Source organism: Grampus griseus, assembly GCF_964374135.1.
Source record: "Grampus griseus genome assembly, chromosome: 3".
NCBI lineage: Eukaryota > Metazoa > Chordata > Mammalia > Artiodactyla > Delphinidae > Grampus > Grampus griseus.
In genome coordinates, this window is record NC_139019.1 from 150,580,786 (window position 1) to 150,606,893 (window position 26,108).

General features: G+C 46.4%; 2 protein-coding genes across 2 annotated transcripts in view; one reads left to right on the forward strand and one right to left on the reverse strand.

The window, feature by feature from the left end:
- Positions 1 to 14,873, forward strand: part of LOC309820412 (uncharacterized protein) — an 83,789-nt gene extending 68,916 nt beyond the window's left edge. Inside the window, exons 5-6 of the mRNA XM_082651143.1 lie at positions 13,120 to 13,263; positions 14,035 to 14,873. Of these exons, the coding sequence (XP_082507269.1) occupies positions 13,120 to 13,217 (98 nt within the window). The 3' untranslated portion in view covers positions 13,218 to 13,263; positions 14,035 to 14,873. The remainder of the gene's footprint in view (positions 1 to 13,119; positions 13,264 to 14,034) is intronic.
- A 7,599-nt stretch (positions 14,874 to 22,472) lies between these two features.
- LOC309819909 (UDP-N-acetylglucosamine--peptide N-acetylglucosaminyltransferase 110 kDa subunit-like) lies at positions 22,473 to 25,613 on the reverse strand (the record flags this gene model as incomplete). The annotated part of the gene is made up of 1 exon (XM_082650353.1): positions 22,473 to 25,613. One exon carries the CDS (start codon positions 25,611 to 25,613, stop codon positions 22,473 to 22,475), a length of 3,141 nt encoding a protein of 1,046 aa, XP_082506479.1.
- Between the last annotated feature and the right edge of the window lie 495 nt (positions 25,614 to 26,108).

Sequence of the window (26,108 nt, forward strand, 5' to 3'; positions counted from 1 at the left end):
CCTCCCTCTTGGTCTCTCCTGGCGTCAGTGGTTTTCAAAGGAGCCTCCACAAGGACTGTTTGCTGTGCAGTTCCCCCCACCCCCCAGCCCGTGCCTCTTCAAACACAGGGATGCCCCCCAGGCAGCTTTGTGGAGGCTCCTGCCTCGACCATCTGAAGGCAGATGGGTGGGCTGGGATCTGCTGTCGCCCCCCCAGGGAGCGAGGAGGCGGCACTGCTCCTTCGGCCTGGGCACAGGAAGAGACAGATGGACTGCCTGTCTCGACACCCGGACGTGGGGTCTGGGGGTAGGCGGGCACCACCGGCAGAGGGGCTCTAGCGGGCAGCCCCCAGGTGGGCCCCTGAGCAAAGGCCAGGACTCTGCCCTTCACCTCCTCAGAGGGGCACCCGCCCTCACCCCACAGCCCCATCACCTGTCTGGGCACAGGGGCCCAACTCCAGCCCCTTGTACCTCCTAAATACACAACCACTTCCCCACTCACAGCTCCAGCACCCCCAAACACACAACCACCACATGCCTACCCACCCAAACACATATTACAGCCCTAGTACTTAACCAAAACCCAGATGTTTATGACCCCCAATATACCCCCAGACACCCCAACACACACACAAGGCTTCTACCACATCCTGAAACAGATCAACTCTTCCTCCAATCCCAGCACCTCCCCAGATACACCCAGGACCCTACTGTAGCCCTAATACCTTCCACACACTCAGGTTCTCAGAGTCCCAGCACCTAACCAGACACCCACAGACTCTCCCGACGGCCCCAGCGTTTCCCTCCGCTGCAGCTCATCACGTCCCCAGACACACCGATACAGCTCCCTACACCTTTCCAGACTCTCCCCGCGACTTACACGTACACACACCGCCTCAACACCCACGCGGAGGAGGACACCCCTGTAGCCACACCATTTACCTCAAACACACAGACACGGTGCATCTTTGAACAGTAATGTCCCCTCAGCTTCTCGTACCTTCCAGGCCGTGCACGTGCATGTGCATCCCGCACACGCACACACCCCCCCCAGATCCCAGCACCTCCACAAACAAGCAGTCCTCTGTGTGTTCCCCAGCAAGCTGCAGCTCCAGTACTTTCCTCAGCCATCCAAGGGCCCAGGGACAGCCCCACCCCTCTCCAAACACCAGTCCCGCACTCATACACAAACACACAGGGCCCCAGCCCAGTCACCCCTCAGAGCAGCTCCGCCCTGCGCCCACACCTCACCCTGCAGCCGCACTCCCACCATCACACGTTCCAGCACAGCCTCCCTCCTCAGCGCTCTCCATCACCGCTCCCCCACCCCACCTTGTCCTCCCCAGCCTCCCTCCCCCAAACTCCCCCCAGATAGCCTCAGCCTTGCAGACACACTGGCCCACTCCTCCGTGCTCTCTCTCATTCTCGGCTGCCTGGTCCTCCCCCACTTCCCAGAGCCTCCTCTGCCTGGGGAGGCATCTCCACCCCCCCCTTATTGCCCCAGGCCTTTCATTCCTGGACAGTGAGGCTGTACATCTGGTTCAAAGCTGCCCCACCCAAGACCCTGTGCTCTGGGCACCCTGGCCTGGGCTTTGAGGGTTTGGGGCCTCTTTGGGGGCTCTTGGCACCTGGTCATCCTGGTGTGGCAGCCAAGAACTCTGAGTACCCAGCCATGCCCTGACTCTGTCGTGTATGGGTAGGGGGCGGGGGGGTCTGGGCAGGGGGATTTACCCCCAACCTGCAGTTTCTCAGGTGCTTGCCAAATCCCCCTCTTCTTGGGCTCACCTGAGGGGGACATTGGGCCTGGAGCTTCAGGAAAAAAGATGGAGAAGGTGCTGGCTTGACATGCTTCCCCTCCCACCCCACCCCACCCCCAGATCCGGGCTTGGGGCTTGGTCTCCCTGGGAGTCAGTTCCAACAGTGAAGGTTACTTTACTAGATGCATGATTTTAAACGGAATCTCCACCATCTGTTCCACCCCCTAATTACAGATGCACAGAATCCGCCTCAGAGGGCAGCATGAGGGGAGTGATTTAGAGGCTGAGCTGCTTCTGCCTGCATTAGGGCTGGGGAGACTGGGGGGGCCTCTGGGTATTGCTCACAGCCCCCCAATCCCATCTCTTTCCCAGGGACCCCTTGTGCCTCTTGCTGGGGGAAAGGCTCCTAGAAAGGTGCCCCGACCCCCTAGACCTGAAAGAGGAGGCAACTGCAATGCTGAGGGAGGGGTCCCTGAGAGATCGCCTGTGTCCCAGGCCCCAAGTCTGGGGAGGCAGGCTCCATTAGAGCCTTAAAAAATTCAGTGGATCGATCTCTTGCCTGCTTCTTGTGCCCTGGGGAGCCACAGGCGCTGGCCTGGCCCAGCTGTCTGCCCACCCCAGGGGTAGCAAGGATTAATGAGGTTAGGGAGGGGGCGGTTAGAGCAGAGGTGGGGACATCCAGGTTTTGGCAGCAGAGGATGTGGCCAGGCACACCAGGACCCACCAGGTGTGTTTGCACGTATGTGCCGGTCCTCCTTGGCACATCTGGCAGGCCCGACCCCAGCTTGAGCCTTGCCCTGTGGGGCTGGACGGGCACCAGGGGCCGGAGGGGATGGACCAGGGCCTGGGCCTCAGAGGGTTCCGAGGGACACCCCGAGGATGGGTCTACCTTTGCCCGTGGCTCCAAGGACCTGGGGCCCCGGCCAACTCGCTGGTGGTGGTGGCGGCCGCGGGCACGCTGTGGTAGAAGCTGGAGCATTCACTGTGGGGAGAAGGGGAGAGAGGCCGGGCTACAGGAATTTTAGATTGCTGCAGGCAGGAGGGTCTCTGGAACCCTGTGGAGCGGGCAGTCATGCAGAAGTAATCCTATCGCCGCCTGCCTGCATGGAGGAGAGGAGAGGAGAGGGGGCTGGGAGGGGAAGGATGGCGCAGCCGCCCCTTTCCCACCTCAGCCCCTGCCCCAGCCAGCTGTGGAGGGAGCCCGGGACCCCAGGGGGCTCCCCCCGGGAGGCACCACCCTTCCACCGCTGCCTGTGCCCCCTGGAGGGGCGGCACCGCAGCTGTTGCTCGGCTAGGAGCTCTGGGTTTTATAAATAATGCAGCTTGGAGGTGGGGGCCCACTCAGCCTTGGGTCACCCACTGTGGCATCATCTCCAGCTGGCAGTCCTGTGGCAGAGCCCCTCTGCCTTCCAGCCTGCTCCTCCTCTTTTGCTATGTGAGTTTGGGCCAGAGGCCCAGCCTGTGTTAGCTGGGCCAGGGCAAAGGAGTGTGGAAGAACCCAGAACCCCCTGTCCTTTTGTACCCCGCCCCCACCAGCCTTCACAGGTTAACTGGCCACTGGCTCAGCAAATCCAGGCTGGGAAGGGATGACCCGCTGTACAGGGGCCTCCCTAGTTCTAGCCCCTCCATTTTGCAGATGGAGTAACCAAGCCCAGAGAGGGCAGGGATGGCCAAGGCCAGCCAGCTGATGAGCAGCTCCTTCCTGTCTCATTCTGCTGTCAGTCAAGGCTCTTCTCAGCCTCAGCTCAGCTAAGAGCAGGGCCTGGGGGGCGGGGGGGATGTTTGGGAAAGTGGTTGCGGCTGAGACGTTGCCATGGCGATGTTGCAGGATGCCGAGCTGAAGTGGGGGTCTTACAGGGTCTCTGGGGCCCCCAGCTCCACACCCCTGTGGTCTTCTCCTCCCCATCTGTCCCTCACCCAAAGGCCTGTCAGGCAGCTCCGGTGACAGGCTGGGTGGGTGACAGGTGGTGCAGGTGATGGGCTGGGTGGGTGACAAGCTGGGTGGGTGACAGGTGGTGCAGGTGATGGGCTGGGTGGGTGACGAGCTGGGTGGGTGACAGGTGGTGCAGGTGATGGGCTGGGTGGGTGACAGGTGGTGCGGGTGCGAGGCAGGCAGGTGACAAGCTGGGTGGTGACGGGCCCTGCTGATGACAGGCAGGGGGTGTGGTTGGCGGGGATGCTGTCTCCTGGCTGGTGGCCTGTCGCAGCCCCCCACCCTCACACGTGTGCACATGCACAGACTCTGGGTTCAGAGCTTGGGGCTAAGATACTAATGAGGCTTATTACGTGTGGGGGGGCAGGTGCCCAGGCTCACTAATGAGAGGCCTTTAACGAAGAGGGGAGACAGCTGGGGGGCTTTGAGGAATTTGGCTGGCCCTCCTGGTCTGGAGGATGAGCCAGGTCGGGACCCCACCTACCCTTCCCCCCGGCCACTTGGCTTTGTGTTAATACTACCCACAGTCATGATAGTTACCATTGTCCAAGCGTTTGCTACACTGGCCGAGCCCTTTACATGCGTTTTCTTATTTCAACTCAGCAGTCGTAGGAGGGAGGCACTATTGCCCATTTTATGGATGAGGAATCTGAGGCTGAGAAGGCAAGGGACTTCACGTAACAAGTTTCTGTTGCAGCTGACATTTTAATCTTAAGTCTTTCTGTCCCCAGAGCCCGTGCTCTTAACCATCCCACCAGTAACACTCAGGTCTTGGCGCAGACCCCGACCTTCTCTCAGGGCCTCAGTTTCACTCTTCTGGAAAATGGATGTGCGGTGGAGGAGTGAGCACCATACGCTCTTCAGCTCTGACTTGGGTGGCTTCAGGGGCTCCTCCAGTTAACTGCCAAAGCCTCACCCCATCTGGCCCAGATTCTAGGTGACACCCCTGGACTGGAGAGAGGGCAGGGCTTAGCACTGAGGGAGCGGAGCTGAAGGGGGATACCTGGGGTATCCAGACCACTTCCTGCATTGTGTGGTGGGGAGGCTGAGGCCTGGAGAGGAGCAACAAGGGCCCAAGGCCACATACCCTGTAAGCTGTAGGGCCCCGTGGGATCCCAGGTCTCCTGGCCTGTTGGAAGGGCGGGGCTGGGAGTGGTGCCAGAGCTGGAGGTCACCTCCTCCTGGACCCCACCCACCAGCCTAGCTTCTTCCCTGGAGGTTGTGAGCCCCTACATCCTGGGAGGGTGCAGGGGGCTGTTGGCCACCTCTTTAGGGCCATGCCCCTTCCCCGTCAGTCTGGGCCCGTAGTGTCAGTTGATCTCCTCCCTTTGGGACCCATTGGGGTGGAAACTCCCTGGCAACAACTGATGGATGGGTTAAGGCCTTGACATTGGCCTGGGGCCACAGCATGACCCTGGAGGGACCAGGCTAGGGCTGGGGGGCTTGGAGGGGAATTTAAGGGAGAAGAATTAGGGTCATAAATCTTGGAGCATCTGGGTTCTCTTCTCCTCGACCTTAATCTCTTACCAAACCTGCTCTCCGGCTGCTCATCCAAGTCTGAGGGTTGAGGGGGGTCCACCTGCCCATTCCCCTCTCCCTCCAACTGATGCCTCCCCCCCCCCGAAATTGCACCCCCTATGGGGAAGAACAAGTTGCAGCCACTGCCGCTGGACAGAATTAAGAACTTGTGTGTCTAGACTACTGGATTTGGCCTCTGATTCATAACAGTAGGCAGGGCAGAGAGCTTCACTGCCTCAGTGTCCCCAGCCTTGGGTTTGAAATCCTCCTGGTGCCTGACTGCTCAGTCAGGAAGGAGTGCTAAGACCAAGAGGGATTTCACAGCTGTGGGACACATGGCCCTGTCCTCAGAAGCCCCATTCTGAGATAAGCAGCACAGTCCTGGCCTTGAGAGCCCTCAAACCCAGAGGTGAGGTCTTGAACTCAGGCTGGGTGTGTGCTGAGGCTCAGGTAGGGAGTGGGTGGTGCTGGGTGGCTGGTCTGTTTTCTGAAGCAAAGGCCGAGGCTGGGGAGAGGCCAGAAGAAGGGTGGAGGTTTGCCTGGGGGCCTGAGGAGCCGTCTGTGGTTGGGGGTGGGAGCCTGGAAGGGTCTGGCTTTCCCATAGTCCCGGGCAGCTGTAGCCTGAAGTTCTGGGGCCCTCCTAGCTCCCCAGGGAACCCGCTGCTGCCCGGCCCTGGGGACCCAGGCGTCCTGGCGGGTGAGGGCGGGTCTCTGGCAGGCGCCCTGCCAAGCCTCGCAGCCTGCTCACCAGGAATCTTGTTGCTGAGAGATGGAAGATCCAGGTCGGGCCTGCAGCTCATCTCTCCCCTCCGGGAGGAGGAGGGGCCCAAAGATTCCTTCCTGCACCCGCCCTCCCATCTGGGGCAGGGCCCTCCTCAGCAGTGGGTGGGGCTGGGGGGCCCAGGACAGGCCTCTAAGGCTCCATCACATGTCCTGGAGCCTAGCCCAGCCAGCAGTGGGCACCGGGGCACTCTGGAGGCAGAATGAGCCTGGTGTGGCAGAGGAGAGGCGGGGGTAGGGTGCTGAGGCCACAGGGGGCCCTGCATAGGGGCCTAAGCCTGGCCCTGGCCCCCACTGGCTCCCCCAGGGCAGAGGGTGAAGAGTTGGTTCTCTTCCATTATGGGAACGTGATTTTATTCCACATGTCACGGAGTCTGAGATTAACTTGCTCACCAGTCTGTGACAAACCCCTCACACCCAACACACACATACACACACAGAGGCACAGAGACACACGGAGATCCTTGGTCTCACAAAGGCACCTTCCACAGACACACATAAGCATTTCCATACTACAACGCATGGCAGACTCTCACATGCAGATACACAAGCACACACTCACACTTAAAGATACACCGAGATCTAGATCCACAGTCTCCAAAGCACAACGTTCTCCCACTCACACTAAGGCCACACAGACAGAGATACAAACAGGCGGTCCAGGGGGATGCTCGCAGCCCTACCTAGACATGCACAGATCAAGGACGCCCGGTGCCCCACAGGCACAGATACACGTAGACACACACAACCCCAGACACAGTCTTGTGGGCAAGCCTAGACCAACCGCCACACACACTGAGACAAAGGCCCAGATACATACAGAGACAAAGACAGGCACAGACACACAGCCGGCAGCACGCACACAAGCACAGGCGTGCACACCCGGACACAGACAAAGACAAATAAATGCCCAGAGGTTTTGCTGTGGACAAAATGTGAGGCGCACACACACATCTGGGCCTCCTGCTCGACCTCTCTACCTGGGGACGTGGTGATCTGGCACCCGTGGCCCCAGGGAGAACTCTGAGGAACCTTCTGCTCGGTCAGAGCCCCCCACCCTGGGCCCAGGGCCAGCCCCCACCTCTGGCTCCCGGCCCGTGGCCGAGGCCATGCAGCCACACCGTCAGCAGTGCCCTGACATCCTACCTTACCCTCCGCGTCGTGCACACTCACGGTCACACCGTCTCCTGCACGTGCTCACGACACCCTCCACGCCCGCACACTTACGGTTTCTCCCTCACACCCCCCTCGGGTGTCCCCTCCTTGTTGTCTTTCTCAATCACTCTCCCCACCCCCTCGCCCCGCAGACATGCACAACCTCCGGCACAGCCTTCGTGGCCCACACCCTCGCCTTCTCACGCAGACCCCCATGCACAAATAGAACGCACGGGCTCTCCGCCACAGACCCACAAGCCACGTACACGCGCTTCTTCACATACTTCCTCAGCACCGCTCTCACAGACTGATTCACAAATGCAGCACACTCCCCCGCATACATCCCCACCGCCTTCTCACATGCGCGTGTGCGTGCACACACACACATACTTTCAGAGCCTCCCTCACACCATCACTTTCCTTCCTCTGTCTCTCACAAACACTCCCTCTGCCAAGAGCGTGGCTCTGCTGCAGAGCAGCCTCTGAAGTACTTGTCACTGTACTCCACCACGTCCTTGGCCTTCCTGGCCTCAGTCTCTTCCCTTCCACCTCCAGCCCTGCATACTGTGGCCTTGTATTCTTTTGCCATTTCTCCGTTTAGTCAACAAGAATATAGAGAGTATTCATTTATTCATTCAACAAATGTTGACTGAGCACTGATTATGGGTTAAGCATTGGGGATACTATGATGACACAGGTCCTTCCCTCGTAGAGCTCTCAATTTTGTGTCCAGTTCGTTTGCTGCTTGTCTCATCTGACTAGAATGGAAGGTAACCCTTGATCTTGGATGTTGAGAGATGTGTAGGAGTTCACAGGAGGTAAAGTAGGGGAAGGGTGTTCTAGGCAGAGGGCAAAGCATGTGCAGAGCCTACAAGTAAATCAAGGTACAGTAGGCTGGAAACTGAGGTGATGCTCAGAGACTAGAGGAGAAGCTGCAAAGAGGGAAGAAGCCAGATGTCACAGAGTTTAGATGCCATGCTCAGGGGTTTAGATTTTGTCTAGTGGGCCACAAGGAGTCATGGGAAGTCTTTAGTGACAGGACAGGATGAGGAAATGATGGTGGTCTGACCTAGAAGAGGTGAGTGGGAAAGAAAGGAGACTCATATAGGCACAAGAACCAGTGGGGTTCCAGTTCCAGAGCTGTGACCTCAGGAAAGTCACACAACCTCTGTGACCTGGGTCCATCACATGAGGATGGGAGACAGTACCAGAGCTGGGCTTATGGTATATGCTCGATAAACAATAGCCATTATTGTCAGTTATTGGTAGGACACGGCAGGGCATCAGATGAGGAGGAGATTTTACTGAGCACCTACTGAGTGCTGGGTCCTGCGCCAGGTGCTGGGGCCCAGAGGGGAGGTGGTCTGCGGCTTCAGGAAGCTCACACACCGTAACCACAGCTCACGTGGACAACAGAGTGCGGGGTGTGCGGGTGGAGGCAAAGCACCTCGGAAGGTTAGAGGAGCATGAGGGCTCTGGGTGGCTCACGAAGGAGCTGGCATTGAGCCGGACCCTAAAGAGGCTGGTTGAACTTGGGCAGGCAGAGGTGGGAGAAGGAGCTTCGGGGAGAAGGAGCCCTGTGAACGACAGCCTGAGGGCAAGGGGTCTAATCTGGCTGTTGTGTGGGACACAGGAAGCGGGCGGGTGTCGTGGGATGGGATTATGGAAGCGAGACCTTGGTGGCCAGGTTAAGGGGGGGGGGTCAGCACGGGGTGAGCTGCACTCTAGAAATCCCATGTTTTGGTGGTAACATGGAATGTGTCCATTAGAGACTCTGCTCCAGGCTCCGCCAGTAAGCCGTTGCCCTCTTCGACCTCAGTTTCCCCATCTGTGTGATGAGTTCAGTCTTGTTTAGGAGGGAGTTCTGGTATCATGTCCTGGGGCTGGCCTAGCCTACTTCGTTGGGCATCTTCTGGCCTGGGATTCTGGGTCTCAGCAGTGCTTCCTTCCTGAGCACCCTCAGCCAAAGAAAGGAGCAAAATGAGGGGTTCCCCAGAGGCAGGTTTTGGGCGCTGCAAATGAGGGACCAGGAGCTCCACATGGAAGGGAGGGGTCTTTGCCTGGATCTGACTCCAAGCCCCAGAGGGAAACCAGAAGAGAATGTCAAGGTCCCTCTTCCCTCTCGCCCTGACCCGTGTGGTGGCAGATGTGGGCCATGTGCCCAGTCCCTGGTCCAGGGGGTATCAGGACTATTCTGCCCACTGACAGAGGAGCAGGGCTTGGGTTCAAGAATGTGGCCCAGGGCTTAGAGTCCCCTGGGGTTAAGGAGCCAGGAGGCCAATCTTAGGGTGGCAGAGCCAAGTAAACGCCCATGGGTAACAGGGTTCATTTATATTTGGTGTTGCCAGGAGTTGTGGTCTAAGGCAAGTCCTGGTGACACACAAAAAAATAAAAAAAATAAGAAAAAAAATGCTGATTTTATAAAGACTGCTTTCTTCCATAGTTGACAAACTTATGATGGTACCGATGGTTGGATACTACTCTTAGAGATGAAAAAGGTCTTAAGGAATCTTCCATATTCCATTCACCAATCTATGTTCTTGTTCAAAGCAAAATTAATTCCTTTCAAAATTAACGTATTAGCTTAATAATTTTTAATCTTAAAATAATCTGTGAGAATGGGAATTTTGGGTAGGAAAAAGTGACAGAAGATGGGACAAAGAGAATTCATAGACAAAACAGAATTTTTTAAATGGTGGGTACGAACTTCTGTTTCCAACTATATCAGTTTACCTTAGGAAAACACACTAGAAAGGCCAGATAAATCATAAGCAACATTTGACTGTGAGCGTTAGAAAGCTACTGAGGTAGCCATGACCTAGAAAAGTAAAATAGAGAAAGAAACTCACTGAAGTGAGAACAATATTCTGCACATGCGTTTCTAGCCCAGTCATTTGGAAACTACTGATGAAGAGCAAAAGTCTGAGAAACCAAATGTGGCTCCTAAGAGGTAGAAAAGCCAGTAGATCTTAGGACAATGTCATAGGACTAAGGAAACCAGAGTTGGAAGTGAGAAATAACAAGGCAGCTAGAATTTTAAGGACCAAAATCACAGAGAGAGTAAAGATTCAGAGAACGGAGCTGGATTCAGCAACAGTGTTCCCTTGCAGTATTTTCCATGTATAAAAGGTAGACAAGACAAGATGCTAAGAAGTCAAACAAAAGCTAACTGAAGTCAAAGCAAAGACTTAGTTGGCTCATAATGCTGAAGAGACAAAATGGGGTTCAGAACCTATGAAAGATTTGTGGCCCAATGGAAAACTAATGATATGAATTAGGACATTGGAAGTCTCTACATGTGTGTGTGTGTGTGTGTCTGTGTGTCTGTGTGTTAGGAAGGTTGATGCAACATCTACACTGAACCTTATAAAGAAGAAAAATGAGTATGAAGTTGGTCCAGGTGACTGAGGTGATCTTCCCCTCTGCTCCCTACCTAAGAATAGGAAATTCTCTCCTCAAGAAATACAGTTGACCCTGGAACAATGTAGGAGTTAGAGACGCTGACTCCCTGTGCAGTCAAAAATCCACATATAACTTTATGGTCGGCCCTTCTTATCTGTGGTTCTGAATCTGAGGATTCAACCAACCACAGATCATGTAGTACTGTATTACTTATTGAAAAAAAATGCATGTATAAGTGGATTTGTGCAGTTCAAACCCAGGTTATCCAAAGGGCAACTGTAATGTCATTCAGATTCTCTACAACTTGTCATATCCCAAGTCTGGTATTCACTGAAGAACCACCAAGACTACCAAGAAAAGGAGAATTAGAATAAAAATCAAAACAGAATCAGAATCATAGATGACCTAAACATTAAAGATCTTACATATTTTGGTAAATATTATCAAGTTCAAGAAAATAGATGACAAGGTGAAGAATTTAACTTGACAACTAGAAACTATAAACTGATTGAAGTTGAACTGATAGAATTAAAAATTATACGAAATTTAAAACTCGGTAGTGGATTGGACACAGGTAAAGAGAGGTAAGTGAACTGGAAGATAGAGTAGTAACAATATTAAGACTAAAGCACGGGAAACGAAAAGAATAAAAAGTACACATAAGCGCATTTGAGACATATGGGCCACAGTAAACATTTTTATCATATGTGTAAACTGGAGTCCAAAGAAAAAAGGAGACAGAGATTGGGATGAAAACAATATTTCAGAAATATTAACAGCTGAGAGTTCTCTAAAACTAAAAGGAATATATGGAGCCATAAATTCAATAAGCACTAAAAAAATGCAACAAGAACAAATACAAAGAAAACCACACCTAAGATCACCACAGTACAATTCATGAACAGCAAAGAAAAACATGACATCTTAAAAGCAGCCCGACGAAAAAGAGATTACTTTCAAAGGAACAATAGGATTAAGATTACAGTTTACTTCTCAGCGAAACTGAATGGATACTAGAAAATAATGGAATAACATTTTTAAGAGTTAAAGAAAAGAACTGCCCATTGGGAATTCTAGAGGCAGAGAAATTGTTGTTTGGAAGGAAAGATGCAATAAGGAAATTTGCAGACAAACAAAATTTAGAAAATATTTTCTCATCAGAACTGACTGAATTAAATTATAAAGGGAGACCTGCAGGCAGAAGGAAGATTATCACAGATGAAAATAAGGACTTTATAAAGAATTATGTAAAACAGAAAGGATAAGTAAGTGGATAAACCTAAATAAAATCTAACAACACAAAAGGGTAATAAAATATATCAAAAATTAGAATGCATTAAAACAAATGGAAGAGGAAAAAGTAGTAAAAGAAATTTAAGATCTCAGCATTGCTTGAGAAGCAGTACAAGAGCTAATAAGTCATGGTACATGTGTAACTGCTACTTATGTAAAAGTAACAAGCTAATACTAGGGAAAATGGAATTTGAAGAAATCTCGAAGGAAGAAAGAAGAGCAAAAGGAACATAACAAGGTGGGACAAAGAGTAAACAAGGAGTAAACGGTCTGTAAGAAAATACATTAACTGTAAATAGTCAAATTAAAGGACAAGGATTATTGAAACAAACAAACAACCTAATTCTATGCCACCTACAAGAGACAAGAGTCAGATTGAAAATGAAAGGATTCAACAATTATAGCATAACAACAATAAGCAAAATTGAAGAAGATTTTTTAATGTTAACATAGATTTGAAAGCAAAAAGTATCACTGGCGATAAGGCAGGATAATAAAACCCATTGTTACTTTACAAGGAATATATAAATCTAAACTTCAATGCAATATATGAAGGGAAATTCCAAAAATCTAAGTAGAAATAGAAAAATCTGAATTACCTAGATCAGTAACATAGAACCACAACAATAAATCAGCAGATTATAGAAGATCTGAATACCATCATTAAAAACTTTGGCCTAAATTTACATAAAACACTGTACCAACAATGATGGAATATATATATCACGCAGAAATTTTTAGGTGCACGTGGCACATTTATAAAATTGACTATATTCTGGTTATAAAACAAGACTCCGAATAAGCAAGAAATTTAAAACTATATAACCAATATTTTACCAAATAGTTGGATATTAAAGACATACTTCTGATCATTATGTAGGTCAAAGATAAAGTCGCAATGGGAATTAGAATTTTATTAATTGAATGATAATGAAAATATGCCATAACAAAACCTGTGGGTTGCAAATAAAACTGTGGTCACAGAGAAGTTTATGTATTCCAATTATACTCTCCAAATGTAAAACGGAAAGGAATAAAGCAACTAGAAGATAACCTATCACCCTGAGGTAGGCAGCTCCTGAACTGTACCTGGTGGAGAAGGCAGGGCAGAACTTCAGGAGGCCAGCTGAGAGCACGGTGAACACCATGTCAGGAGCAGTCTCCAAGAAAGAGAATGTACAAAGGGATGACTAAAATATATTTAAGAGCTAGCACCCTGACCCCTCTTAAGGATGACTTATGTTGCTGGGGAAAAAATAAGAAGTGCTCGATGTAGAAGGTGAATAGCTTTATAATTCCCAGGAGAATCTTGGTACCAGGACCACACAAGAAAGAACTTGGAGTCCCCGTGGCTAATCCAGCAGAGAGAAAAGGAGAAACAGAGAAGCGAGAGAAAATAAAGGGAACTCTTGGTGCAATTCGGTGCTGCTGCAGGCCCAGGTCCAGGTATGTGCTCTCTATCTCCGCATCTTAAATAAAAGCCACCATGTTCCTCAGTCTTTCAGGTACTTAGAATTTCTCTTTAGAACCTGAAAATGGGGTCAGGTTTGCTGTCTGCATCGCTACAGTACAAAATAGAGGCAGGATGTTTGAAATAGTTCTCCATCTGGCAGAGGAGGCCTTGAAGCTGTGAGCCACTCGCTGCAAACCAGCAGGACATGAAGGATTCTTGAGCAGATCTGAAGCTACTGGGAGGCCTTTGAGGAGTTAAATCCCATAGTAAATACTGTACCTTCAATGGCCCCTTCTCCCTCTCAGTCCAGCCTTCCTCCACTCCCGTGGGGGCCCAAAGGGGTTAAATGAGCACTCTTTGACTTGTACTTGGTGGTCCCAGAACTTGACTTGGGCTTGGAGACTTCCATGAAAAGTCTGCCTTCCATCTACTGGCTTGGGTTTCTTGGTCTCTCTGCTCCAGGCTAATCCCTTCAACCTGCTTTTTCCATTTCTGCCAATAATCCCCCTCTCCAGACCTTCCTAATGCTCTTCTGGGGCAGGGGGGAGACTTACTGAGGGCAATGTTTATTTCTAGAGGGAGAGGTGACCACATGACTTCACACTGGTCGTCCCCTTGATTATTCAGTTTCTGTCTAGATTAGTCATGGGTGTTTGTGCACCCCAGCCTCACCCCCAGGAGGCTTTAGAACACTGTCCTTATCTCAGCACTGAGCCTCTATCTAGCCTCCTTCCCTCTCTCTCCTTACCCATCTTTACCCACAGACTCGCAGGCTTTCTGGACCTCTGAGGAAGATAAGCACTTCACTAGAACCTCTGCTACAGAACCAAACATATTGAAATGACTCTTTACGAAGATACAGAAACAACAGAAAAAGAATACATGACGATTGTTTCTCCTGAGGGTTCAGTTACCTAGGGGGCCTTTAGCAAACTTTGACTGATAAATCTAACCTTTCCTTCCTTGGCAATAGTTGATCACACTGTGAGGAAAACAAGTTAGAGAATGGAAAAATAATATTTGGATTTCAACGAAATAATAAAGATGCAGGGACTATCTTTGACTTTTGCAAGGTGAGAAGACAGTTTACATTTTGATTATTTGAGGGCAGGAATCCCTTTTAAAACAGGGCCAGTCTGCATGATGCATTTAAAAATCAACCTTTTCAAATATAGCCATAACCCCCACAAGATTTATTGATTTCTCTGGGATCAGATAAACCATCACATCTCACAGTGGTGCCCTGTACATGAAAGTGATAAACATAACCTGGAAGCACGGCAGTGGCTAAAACTATGGAGCTGGTAGCCATTCGCTGAAATGATTTTTTGCTTTTAATTCATTGCATAAAATGCTAATGTCCAAATTCAGGCAGGTAGATCTTACCAACCATCAAGAGCTTCAACCCTGCTAACAGCTAAGTATGCACTTTTAAACCCTACTTTGACTGCTCCAGAAACTTACTGGGTTTCCTTAATGCCTCTCTTACTATTTCCTTTGTGTCATTTTCTTTTTCTTTAAAAACATAGCTGTGTGATCTTGGGGAAGTTATATTAATTCCTTGAGACTTGGTTGCCTTCTCTGTGAATATCTGGGTATAATTTTATTATTGCTCAATAGAATTTTTGGTGATAATGAAAATATTCTATTATCTGTACCATGCAATGCAGTATTCAATAGCTACATAGAGCTAATAAACATCTTTGGAATATGGCAAATGCAACTGAGGAACTGATTTTTTTCTTATTTTTAAATGTTTAAATATAAATAATGCCATGTGGCTAGCATCTGTTGACATTACAGATCTACATAATATTTTAAGGACACTCTCCACTCAAAAACGCTACCATTTATTAACTCAACCTAAATATTTTTGCCCTCTGACAAACAAAAAATAATTTATGCTTCCCTTGAAATTATCTGCCAAGACCTTTATCAGTTTGGGGACATTATATTCTTAAAATTGACTTTGCTTTATGAAACTTTAATAATGCTGGAGTTTCCTGCCCTTGGTACCACCTTTGTGATGATGGGAAATATTGTGGATGATCAAGGACCATTTCAAGAGATCATGGAGAGAAACCTCCTTCTGGATTTAATTTCATTATGAGGATGTCAAAATGCTACATTACTTAAAATAAAACCCATACCGTTTTTATGCTAAGTTATATGCTACATGTAGCTGGAAAAATGTTAAAAAGATTTTTAAAGAACTGCGCATCTATTTTTGAAGCTGATTTGCCTGTTAAAGGCATGTTAGCACTTTATCCATCTCAGTACTATTTCACTTAGTAAACAAATGCAGTTGCCATAATTGCTGCATATGTGTCTGTGTTCCCTTCTAGGCTATATGTTTTTGAAGTTAGAAACTATATTTATATCACCGCCTATGTATAGCACAATATCCATTGCTAATTCAGATTGTGTTTTAAGATATGAGACAAAATGTAAGACTTTTCTAATAGTCATAAACATCTAGCAAACCAAGCAGAAAATAAAAGCTAATTTTCAGTTGGTTGGCCGAGAACAAAAAAGCGAAGAATACCTAGTGCAAAATCATATCTCTAATAACTACTGTTGGATTTAGAGCACACACATGCTAAAAAATATCTTCTTATCAAAGATTTGAGGTTGGACCGGAAAAATTTATATCAGAAGTGAAAATAATCTTGTGGTCTGACCAGCGTGGATCACACAAAGTAAGTGTATACTATGTATAAAGTAGACAGACTACGAGGTCCTGCTGTATAGCACAGGCAACTATATTCAATACCTTGTAATAACCTATAATGGAAAAGGATCTGAAAAAGAAATACATATATCTGAATCACTTGGCTGTACACCTGAAACACAACATTGTCAATCAACTATACTTCAAGTAAAACAAAACAAAAAACTAAGTGTAAAGGGAAGTATAGTTTTATAAATTCACCTCTGATATCCAATGGACCAACTGAAAGACAACAGAAACTACAACTTTCTAGGAGACAGGACATGGCCAGCAAACCAGGCCGTTACCCTCGGTAACGGTCATACCTGCCAAAAAATATACAGACTAGCCTGCATTCATGAATACATAGGAATTCTTCATTTATCTGGCATTGTTAGGCAATGAAGTATTGTATGTTAGTAAAAGTTTCTTTAAAATGACAAATTTAAGAGGAGTTATTTTAACCTTCACTCGGTAATTTTCTTCTAAAATTAAGAAATGTATCTACTGGTGTATCTAATGTTTCCGTGATAACTCGGGGTCATCAGTTCAATCAAGGTTTGCATGAATAATGCAAATGGAAACAAGACAGGCATGCTTACTGAAACTGAAAATGACATGGCACTGGCTGGAGTAACTGATGAGAGAGCAAGAAAAAAAACAAAAATGAAAACAAACCGTGATCAAGAAACAATCAGTCAAGTTCTGACTTTCTGTACTTAGTTTCAAAAAGAGATACCACAAATCCCAGCGAGAGACTCCAGCATCATTAGCTGTCTTTCTCCTTTGTTTCCACCTTCCTTTCCTTTTCCTTCTACCCTAGATTGTTCCAGGAATTGTTTATAGCTCCTTGCAAGACAAATTCTAATACTTGCTTTCTCTCACACAAACTTCACAATATGTCCATGTGATAAATAGTGTGGAGGTAAAAGAGAATTCATCACAGGGACATCGCCTATGAAAATAAAATTAGAAACTAGCTTCTAAACATGAAGCGAGAAGGGCGTGGTGTCAGGCACTAATTTCCTTGCGAATTCCTCTCCATTTCTAATAGACGTTCTTCTTTATCAAGATCCCTTTTTATTGGTGTCCTATTCCAGACTGCTCCACTCCGCCCATCCTCATCCTGTAAAATACATTCACACTCTTTTGTGACCCTACTTATTTTCCCATTAAATAATCAATTATAGAACTGTCAGAATTAATTACAGAGTGAAATTAAAATACTGGCGTCACTTGGAGGGTTTAAGCAGCTCCACCAGAAAATACTGGGCATGGATTTAAAAGAGGCTGCGTGGGACTTGCTCTTGTGCAAGTTCTTTCTCAAGAAGTATCTGAAATAAGCCTAAATTCAGAGTTAATCAGTCTGGCCTTCTTTCTCAGGTGGACTGGAATTCATTGCTCTTTTCCCTCAACTCCCTGATGTCAGTGGCACTTTCCGGAGAGGAGGTGGACTTCTCTGCCTACTGCAGAAGCTCAGTTCCCCCAGGAACCACTCCCTGTGTGAATCCCACACTGGAGGCCAGATGCCAGCCTTCCCAGAACTTTCGTGGTCTCCTTTCAGTTTCCGACCTGCTCAGATTGAGTCCCTCTAGACTCTTTCTCAGCTGGAAACCTGATCTTCAACCCCTTTCCCGGACCTCGATGGTTACCTGCCTACTTTAGGCCTCAGGTGCTTTAGCTGTAAAATGATATATTTGTCCTTAATTCTAAAGTCTTCTTTCTAAGGCTCTACAATGTGGTGGCTCCTTGAAAATGTTTCTCTTTGCTGGTTTTAATTTTGTAGAGAATTAAAACCCCAGCCACTCTAAAAGTAAGTTACATTGGATAAGGAAAGTGTGCTTTTGTAGTTAGATTAACAGGGATGGAAGATGACTTAGTATGTTTTAAGATACTCATGATCCGTTCTCGTCAGAGTCGGGGGAAGAAGGGGAAGAGAGTTAATAAAATACCAAACGATTGTGACAAATTAAGTTCACCAAGATGTAGCTGATTAGTTACTACTTGAATAAGCCACAAAAATCCAATTCAAGTTGTCCTTTATTTTTCTAAGAAGGATCCCAGTGAACTGAGTCCCATGTTCAGTAACTCCACGTTCAATGGCTTAGTCTGTAAAAACTGTTATATTGCTGGAAGAAGAAATATTGCCCATCAGTCCTAATTGATGTCTACCTATCACGCACTTTTGGAATAAATCTATTACTGTGACTGATCTCAGTGTAATACATTCCAAAGGGGCAACGAGCACACGAAAATTTATGAAGTCTCCATCTTCTACACTGAAGTGTACAATAAATTACGTATTATTTGGCCGTGAAATTCACAAGCCATAGAAACCACGCCATTAGCAATGTATACAGTGGTAAAGAGCAGGTAATGAGAATGATATAAAACAAAATAGACTGTGTATGTTGGCACTGCTGCCAATAAAGCAAATATTAAATGCATTCATATGCATCTACGCTAGGTAAGCTCTTTGAGGGCGATTGGTATGAATTCTACATACCTGTCAGGATACTATATATAGCCCACTTTCTATGGCCTTTATTCAAAGACGCTGAGAAAGGGTTACTCTGGGTAAATTCAGACCTTTTCTCAATATAGAATTTGGTCAACATGCATTCTGAACAGCAAAATTTCACAGTATTTTCCTACACTAATTGCCACCTCAGCAAATGCAGGATTAAGTATAATGGATTATAAGAAGTTAGAAAGGAAAGATGGAAGACAAGAAGGAAGGTAGAAAAAAGGTGGGTGTGGAGTACTTCAACATTTACGTAAAGAGTGGACCTAAAACTAACCTGAGGTTTCCCTGAGCTATTAGCAAATGCTATGGAAACTCAAATGAAAAAATAAAAAAACCAGCAAGGGAAACTCAAAGATTCTTTGTTTTTTCACTTTACTGCATACACACGTCCACCTTAAACAATCTATATGCTTATATCCAATAAGAGAGCATTGTTTTGCAAGGCTATTTGGCTTCTATCAGCATGTAAAGGTCGGACAACTCAACTTTAGCAGAGTTAGCCTTCAGGTGAATAATTGCTTCTTTCAGGTTGCGAGCAGTTGAATTTTCCAGAAATGTTTCCCAAAATATGAAAACTAAAAGAAGGGTCCTAGGACAGCGTCCTTTAGAAGTTTTATAGTATCAAGGCTTTTGGAGGAAGAGAATCCTTGTCGATTATCAACACAGTGATTCCAAGCAGGTCAATTTTTGCTGAGAATATTATATAACAGAACCCACTTCACCTCCATTATACTGACAATGATCTTCCTTACTTCAACCTTGTGCTTCTTAGTAAAGTTGAAAATACTGAGCCAAGAACAGACAGTGACAATGCCAGAGACTCAGATGTACCTATAGGTGCCTTCAGACAACATCAGCCACCCAGGCTAAAGTCCTGGTTTAAAACATCCCAACATGAATGAATCTCAAAAACCATATGCTGAGCAAGTGAAGCCAGATCATAAGGGCACCTACTGTATTATTCAACTTACATGAAATTGTAAACTGGGCAAAAGTCATCTCTAAAGATAAAAAGCAGATCCGTGGTGGCCTTGGGGTGGGAGATGGGGATACTTTTGCAAAAGCCTAGGAGGAAACTTTCTAGGGTTTTAGGATTGTTATCTGTCTTTATGGGAGTGCTAGTTATACAAATGTGTACATTAATTAAAAGTCACTGAACCATTGACTAAAAATGTCTGCATTTTATTGTATGTAAATGATACCTTAATAAGGTTGATTACAAAATGAACCAAAAATAAAACAAAGCAGAAGAGAAACCTCTCAAGACCTCAAAGGAAATACACTGTTTTCTTCCAGGGTACCAGATTGGAAATGAGGCATTGGTCTGTTCTACCCTCAGATTATCCCTAGGATTATCTAGTCTATTTTAAAGCACTAGAGTCCCCTATAAGGAAAACTCACCCCATGTTTAATTACTTTGATTTCTTCTGTGCCTGTTCTCCCAACACAGTGAAGCCATTCACAGAAGAAAAACCACCTTTTTCCAACTTTGCATCATCACATATTCCTTCCAAAGCTATTATGTATGGAATGAAATTTGGCTACACTTCGTAAAAATCTAGCTTTTTGAGGCTTACAAATCTTAACAGTTAACCTATTGTCTCCACTGGAATTTGCAAAAAAAATTATTTTGAAAAGGAATCGTTGAGACTTGACAGTTTTGTTTTTTGTGATTTTCTCTTCCCCTAAGAGAGAAGTGAGTAGGTATGAGAAACACATACATAAAGGAAAAAAAATTATCTTGCTGCCTTTGCATGGTTATAATTTATAGGAGGCCCTTATCAACAATAATCTATTATCAGAATCAATAAAATATAATCTCCATGAAGGCCAGGCCAGGATATTTGTCTCTTTTTCAGCAGATTGCAATACAAACCACATTCATGGATATGCTTCTTGATGATCTTTGTAATACTGTAACAGTTGACCATGTCCTCATGCCTCTTCCCCTTAACTTCAACCTGGTTTTTCACTAATGACCTCACATTTCCTTCTCTAACACTTGGTTGTGGGCCTCTTTTCCAACTCCAACTCGCATTTCACTCTGGAACCAAAGGAAGACTCACACCTTCCTGCTTTTTAGTGATACCTCAAGGTCATTACCATATTGTGATCACCCTGAAGAATAGCCAGACAATTGTTATTTCAGAGCCATCTGACAGTTTGTAGCTCTAAAAATTAACTAAGGACCGCATTTGTCAAAAATATCCTAGTTTAAGATTTTGGTAATACAGCAACAGTAATTCCAAAGTCATTATGCTACAGTTGCAGATTAAATAGACTAGAAAAAGGAAGCTTGCCAGATGGTGGTTTACATTATCTACAGACTGTCTCGGCTCAAGGTTAACTTCCCTGGGAGAAAATCCATAAACCCAGAATCATCAAAAATAACCTGCACGTGCAGAGGGGAGACAGCTTTGCTTGTCAAATTTTACATTCTTTCTGATCTCTGGGCCCTGGTGATTTATCTCCCATGGAATGGAATAAGGAGGGGAACAAGTAGGGACAGTCCCTTCGAGCAGCGGCCGCATGCCTGGCATGTCCTTACCTGCTTTCAAGGCTGACTGCTTCCCACACATATGTTGCCTTTTTTAAGCCTCAAGCCCTCGATCCTTTGCTGAAATAGAATAGTTTCATTTCTATGGTTTTCAATACCAAAAACTCAACCTCCAGGAGGGCTAGAGTCTAATTTGTACTCCAAACCAAGTAGCAGTGCAGTTCACTACTACCGAGGCTGAATCCATAAAGACTTCAAGACCACGTCCAGAAGACAAGTTATTATATATAATACCCTAGAAGGTCTGAAACATAATTATCATATACATAGCTGGTCCTTCAGAGCTTTTTACCTATAACATGTTTCTTTGATGAAAGTTATTTAATGTACTGGAGATAACTATGACTTACTGATCAAATATTTGAATACTGATACTTATCTGGGATTTCATTTCTGCTGAAAGAAAAAGGAAGAACAGGACTCACTAAAAAAAAAAAAAACTTTAGAAATGAAAGTAAAAATCTTATCACACACTATGACTTTTGGAAGCAGCATAGAGGGGCAGTCAATGGTAAAACACTGGTGAAATAGGTCAACACTCTAGGCCAAAAATCCATTATTATTATCATCAGTGACAGTACCACAGCTGTGCCCTTCAGAATTAATAATCACTCCTAAGGATCTTCATTTGGCACCAGATGATGCGTTTAAGAGAAATGCTCTGGGAGGTTTTGAATCAGACTTGGTTTTTTGTTAGCCAAGTTACAGGAGAATTTTTAAAGTGGGGGGACGGGAAGAAGGAAACGGACCAGGAAAAGAATTTAAGCCATCATCTATAAACCAACAAAGCACTGATAGTTCCAAACATTATGTCAGACACTGAAATGACTGATATAGACTCAAGTGGTTTATAAAACCTATAAAAAGACTACACCAGCAAAATCCCCATTTATCTGTAGAGTTCAGAAACTAAAACAAGGAATATTTTAGCTTAAAACCTTATCTCAAGAGAATCATATACACTTCACATGAATAAAAATACCTGAAACCAAACATTTTTAAAAGCTCCAATACCCAAAATATAAAGAAAAATATTAATCCAGAAGACTCAATCAATCCATGATAATCACAAAACGGCTGGGCAATCTCTATCTCCCTTCCACACTAACCATCCATCCCATGGAAGACCAAGGGAGATCAGACCTTCCAGACTTACCTTCCAGACCTTCCAGACACCTGGCTGCTGCAAAATTCGATGGAGACTCCTTGTGGAACAGCAGTTTCCCATCTCTTGTGTCTCTTCCTATCGTGATCATGCAGGAAGCAAGTCTGGCTGTGCTATTTCTTATCATTGTCTGTCACCCATCTGCAACATGGTATTGTACAGATAAGGAAAAAGTAGTTCCCTTTCCCCCAGAAGGTTGAGGCTCAGGTACAGGGGTAATTCTCCTGTGCACACAGTCCTTATTTAGGCCGACTCAGTGACTTCAACAGGCTTAATCATGTGATCAGGTTTGTTGCCAGCTGCGTAATGCTCCCACATCTGTAGATAGAGCCGCTCTAGGTCCATTGTGTATTGTTTGGTGTTGAACAGAGGGCTAGATGTTCTCTGCTTCCAGACTTTGCCACGAAGTTTCTTCAGGTATTCTAGATCAGTTCCCAGTTTCACAGCTATGTCTTCATATTCTTGTCTATTTTTAGCAATAAGCTCACGACAGCCTAAACAAGTGAGCTGGGAAGCTGCAACTCGGGAAGCAAGAGTCTCTCCTGGCATAGTCACCATGGGTGTCCCTGAGCAAAGGACATCCATCCCTGTGGTGTGTCCATTACAGAGTGGAGTGTCCAAGCAGACATCAGCCAGCTGGCCTCTCCGAACATGTTCCTCTTTAGGAGCAACAGGTGAAAAAATGATACGGTTCTGGGGAAGGCCCATATTTTGTGCATACTGTTGAATATTAGGTTCTCCTACTGCTGGAAAACGCAACAGCCACAGTACACTATTGGGAACACGCTTCAGAATATTTGCCCACATGTGCAAAGTAGATCGGTCAATTTTATATAACTGATTAAAGTTACAGTACACAATGGCATCTTCCGGTAACCCGTACTGAGAACGTGTGGTTACAATAATGGTACGGGGAACCTCCTCTCCAGTGGCAGCCTTAATGTTGATCTGGGTAGTTGCCAGTCCATTGCTAAGACTGAATCCATTAATTGTTATCTGAATTTGTCCTCTGTTAATCATTTCAATAACTGCCTCTGCAATAGTATTCATAGGAATGACAGGCATATTAAGAGCTGTATTACTGCTGTTGGCACTGTCTCCTCCATCAGGACATTTCGTCTTGACAATCTGCACATCTGGGAGACTATCAAGAAATGCTTTGAGGTCGATGCCATTCAGCACAATCCGATTGTCATAAATGTGCCCATTGGACTTAAAATCGATGACTGCTTTCTTCTTCAGGTGAGGGAACATATTAGCATGATCACCAATAAAGAAAGTATGGGGCATATAAGCCAGTTTCTCAGAATACTGCTCAGCAACTTCAGCAGGTGAAGTTTCCTGATCAGTGATGATATAATCCATGAAAAGCATGCCACTGGTCCCAGGGTAGCCCAGCCACATTGCCTGAATAGGAGCTGGCCTGAGAGCAAAGAGTTCATTTCGAGCACCCCTGGTATAACCATTCATATTTACAAGGATGTGTATACCATCTTGATGGATGCGATCAGCTGCTTTCCCATTGCATGGAATCTGAGAAAGATCAATGAAATGATGGGCTTCTGCCATCACCTTCGCTCGGAAGTTTGTGCCATCATCTGGGCTCAGGGCATAACAGAATACCTCAAATTTATCAGGATTGTGCATGCCTGGAATAGACTGCATAAGATGAGAAGTAGGATGATTCCCAAAGTCAGAACTCACGTATCCTACACGCAGTCGACCATCACTGAGCTTCAAGTCTTTTGGATGTTCGTACGGTGGTTTATGAAGGACACTGATCTCATCCAAGCAGAGGTTCCCGTGGCTCTCAGCAATAGCCTTCCTGAAGCCATGAGAAAGAGGATAGAGCATACTATGATGAGGCTGCACAGAAGGCAACCTATTCTTCTCCAGCTGGTCAGCCACAATGCTGACCAACTTCTTCATTCGCTCATCATAGTCTGTCCAATCACAGACAATCTGCAGGCAATGAGCCAAATCACAATAAGCGTCAGGAAAATCAGGTTCAAGCTTCAGAGCAGTGCGATAAGAAGCAATTGCTTCTGGAATATTCCCTGAATGCTTGTGAATGGAAGCCAGATTGCTGTGGGCATCCGCAAGTGCAGGGTTAATCTGAATGGCACGAATATAACACTGCAAGGCTCCCTGAACATCCTGCATCTCCTTTAGAGTGTTTCCCATGTTACAGTAGGCATCAGCAAAGGTAGGACTGATTCGAACAGCCTCCTTATAATGCATCAGAGCTTCCTGCAGTTTTCCCTGCTGCTGCAATACACTTGCTAAATTTGAATGGGCAACAGCAAACTCTGGGAAGACTTCTAATGCTTTACAATACAAGCGAACTGCCTCTTCAATGTTTCCCTGGTCTCCTTTGATATTGGCTAGGTTATTCAGAGAGTCTGCATGGGTGGGACACAGCCGCAGAGCTGTATTATAACAATCTTCTGCTTCGGCAACACTGCCCTTCTCTTCCAGAGCGTTGGCTAGGTTGCAGTAAGCATCAGGGAAATGTGGTTGCAACTCAATAGCTCGCCTGTAGGTGTCTATTGCCAGATCTATCAGGCCTTGCTCATAGTATACACAAGCCAGGTTGGCATGTACCACTGCATGATTTGGGCTCAAGCTTAGGGCACAAAGGTAAGCTGCCACAGCTCTGTCAAAAATCCGTGCCTCTTGCAAGACATTTCCTAAATTGATATAAGCATCCAGAAAACTGGGGTCAAGGGTGACAGCCTTTTCAAAGTGATGAATTGCAAGCCAAATCTCCCCTTGTGCATTGAAAACACAGCCAAGATTACTCCAAGCTACTGCAAAGTTCGGTTGCGTCTCCATTGCTTTCAAATAACATGCCTTGGCTCCTTCCAAGCGACCCAGGGCCTTGAGCAGGTTCCCCAGGTCACTGCGAACACAGTACAAATCAGGATTGCACTGAAGAGCAGAGACGTAAGCTTGTACTGCCCCTTCCATGTCGCCTGCTGCTACCAAAGCGGCTGCCAGGTTAATATAACCATCGATGAAATCTGGTTTGAGATGCAATGCATGCCGGTAATGCTCAATTGCTTCCTGCAACTGCCCTCTTTCCTTGTACACATTCCCCAAATTCGAATAGGCTTCTGCCAGAAGAGGGTTCTGTTTAATTGCCAGAGTACTAAAGTGGGCAGATCTGTCCAGCCTTCGACACTGGAAGTGTAGAGATGAAAGTAATAGAAGTACTCCAATATTGTCTGGCTCTTGTCTCCACAGCTGCATGCAGTGTCTCTCAGGTGCCTCAAAATCTCCTGCCTGATATTCTCGATGCGCCAACTCAGCTAACCCTTCGAAGGAAAGCATACGTTTCGTTGGTTCTGTGCTGTCGGCCACGTTGCCCACAGAAGACGCCATCTGGAGCTTCTGGAGAGAGTGAGAAAAGGGGGTAATTGAGTCCCGCTGCCGCCACTACTGGCAAGAATGTTTCTAGAGGTAGCAAATACGAGGGCAGCAGCCATACCACTGCTTTGGCAGGCTTAAGCGGCGGCGACAGTTACAGGCACCGAACCTTAGGAACTCTGGTTGGTCGTCTAACTCTCACGCTCTTGAAATCTTAATTCTTAACCCTGCCCTCTTCCACCATTTTTCTCCTAATCAGGGAATAAAACTTACCTATACACTTGCCTTAGAAGAAATCAAAAGTCAGTAGTCCAAACACTTTTCAAAATTTTGTTTTCTGCCCAGTCGGAAAGGAAATACATGATTGACTTTACTTCATCATTCTTATAGTCAATGTGGAAAACATTAGGGCCGTGAATTTCAATACAGTAAGATCAGAAAATTTTAAATTGGCCTTCCCAAACCACTAATAAGTAACCGATGTTGTATATAATGCTAAAATCTTAGAGA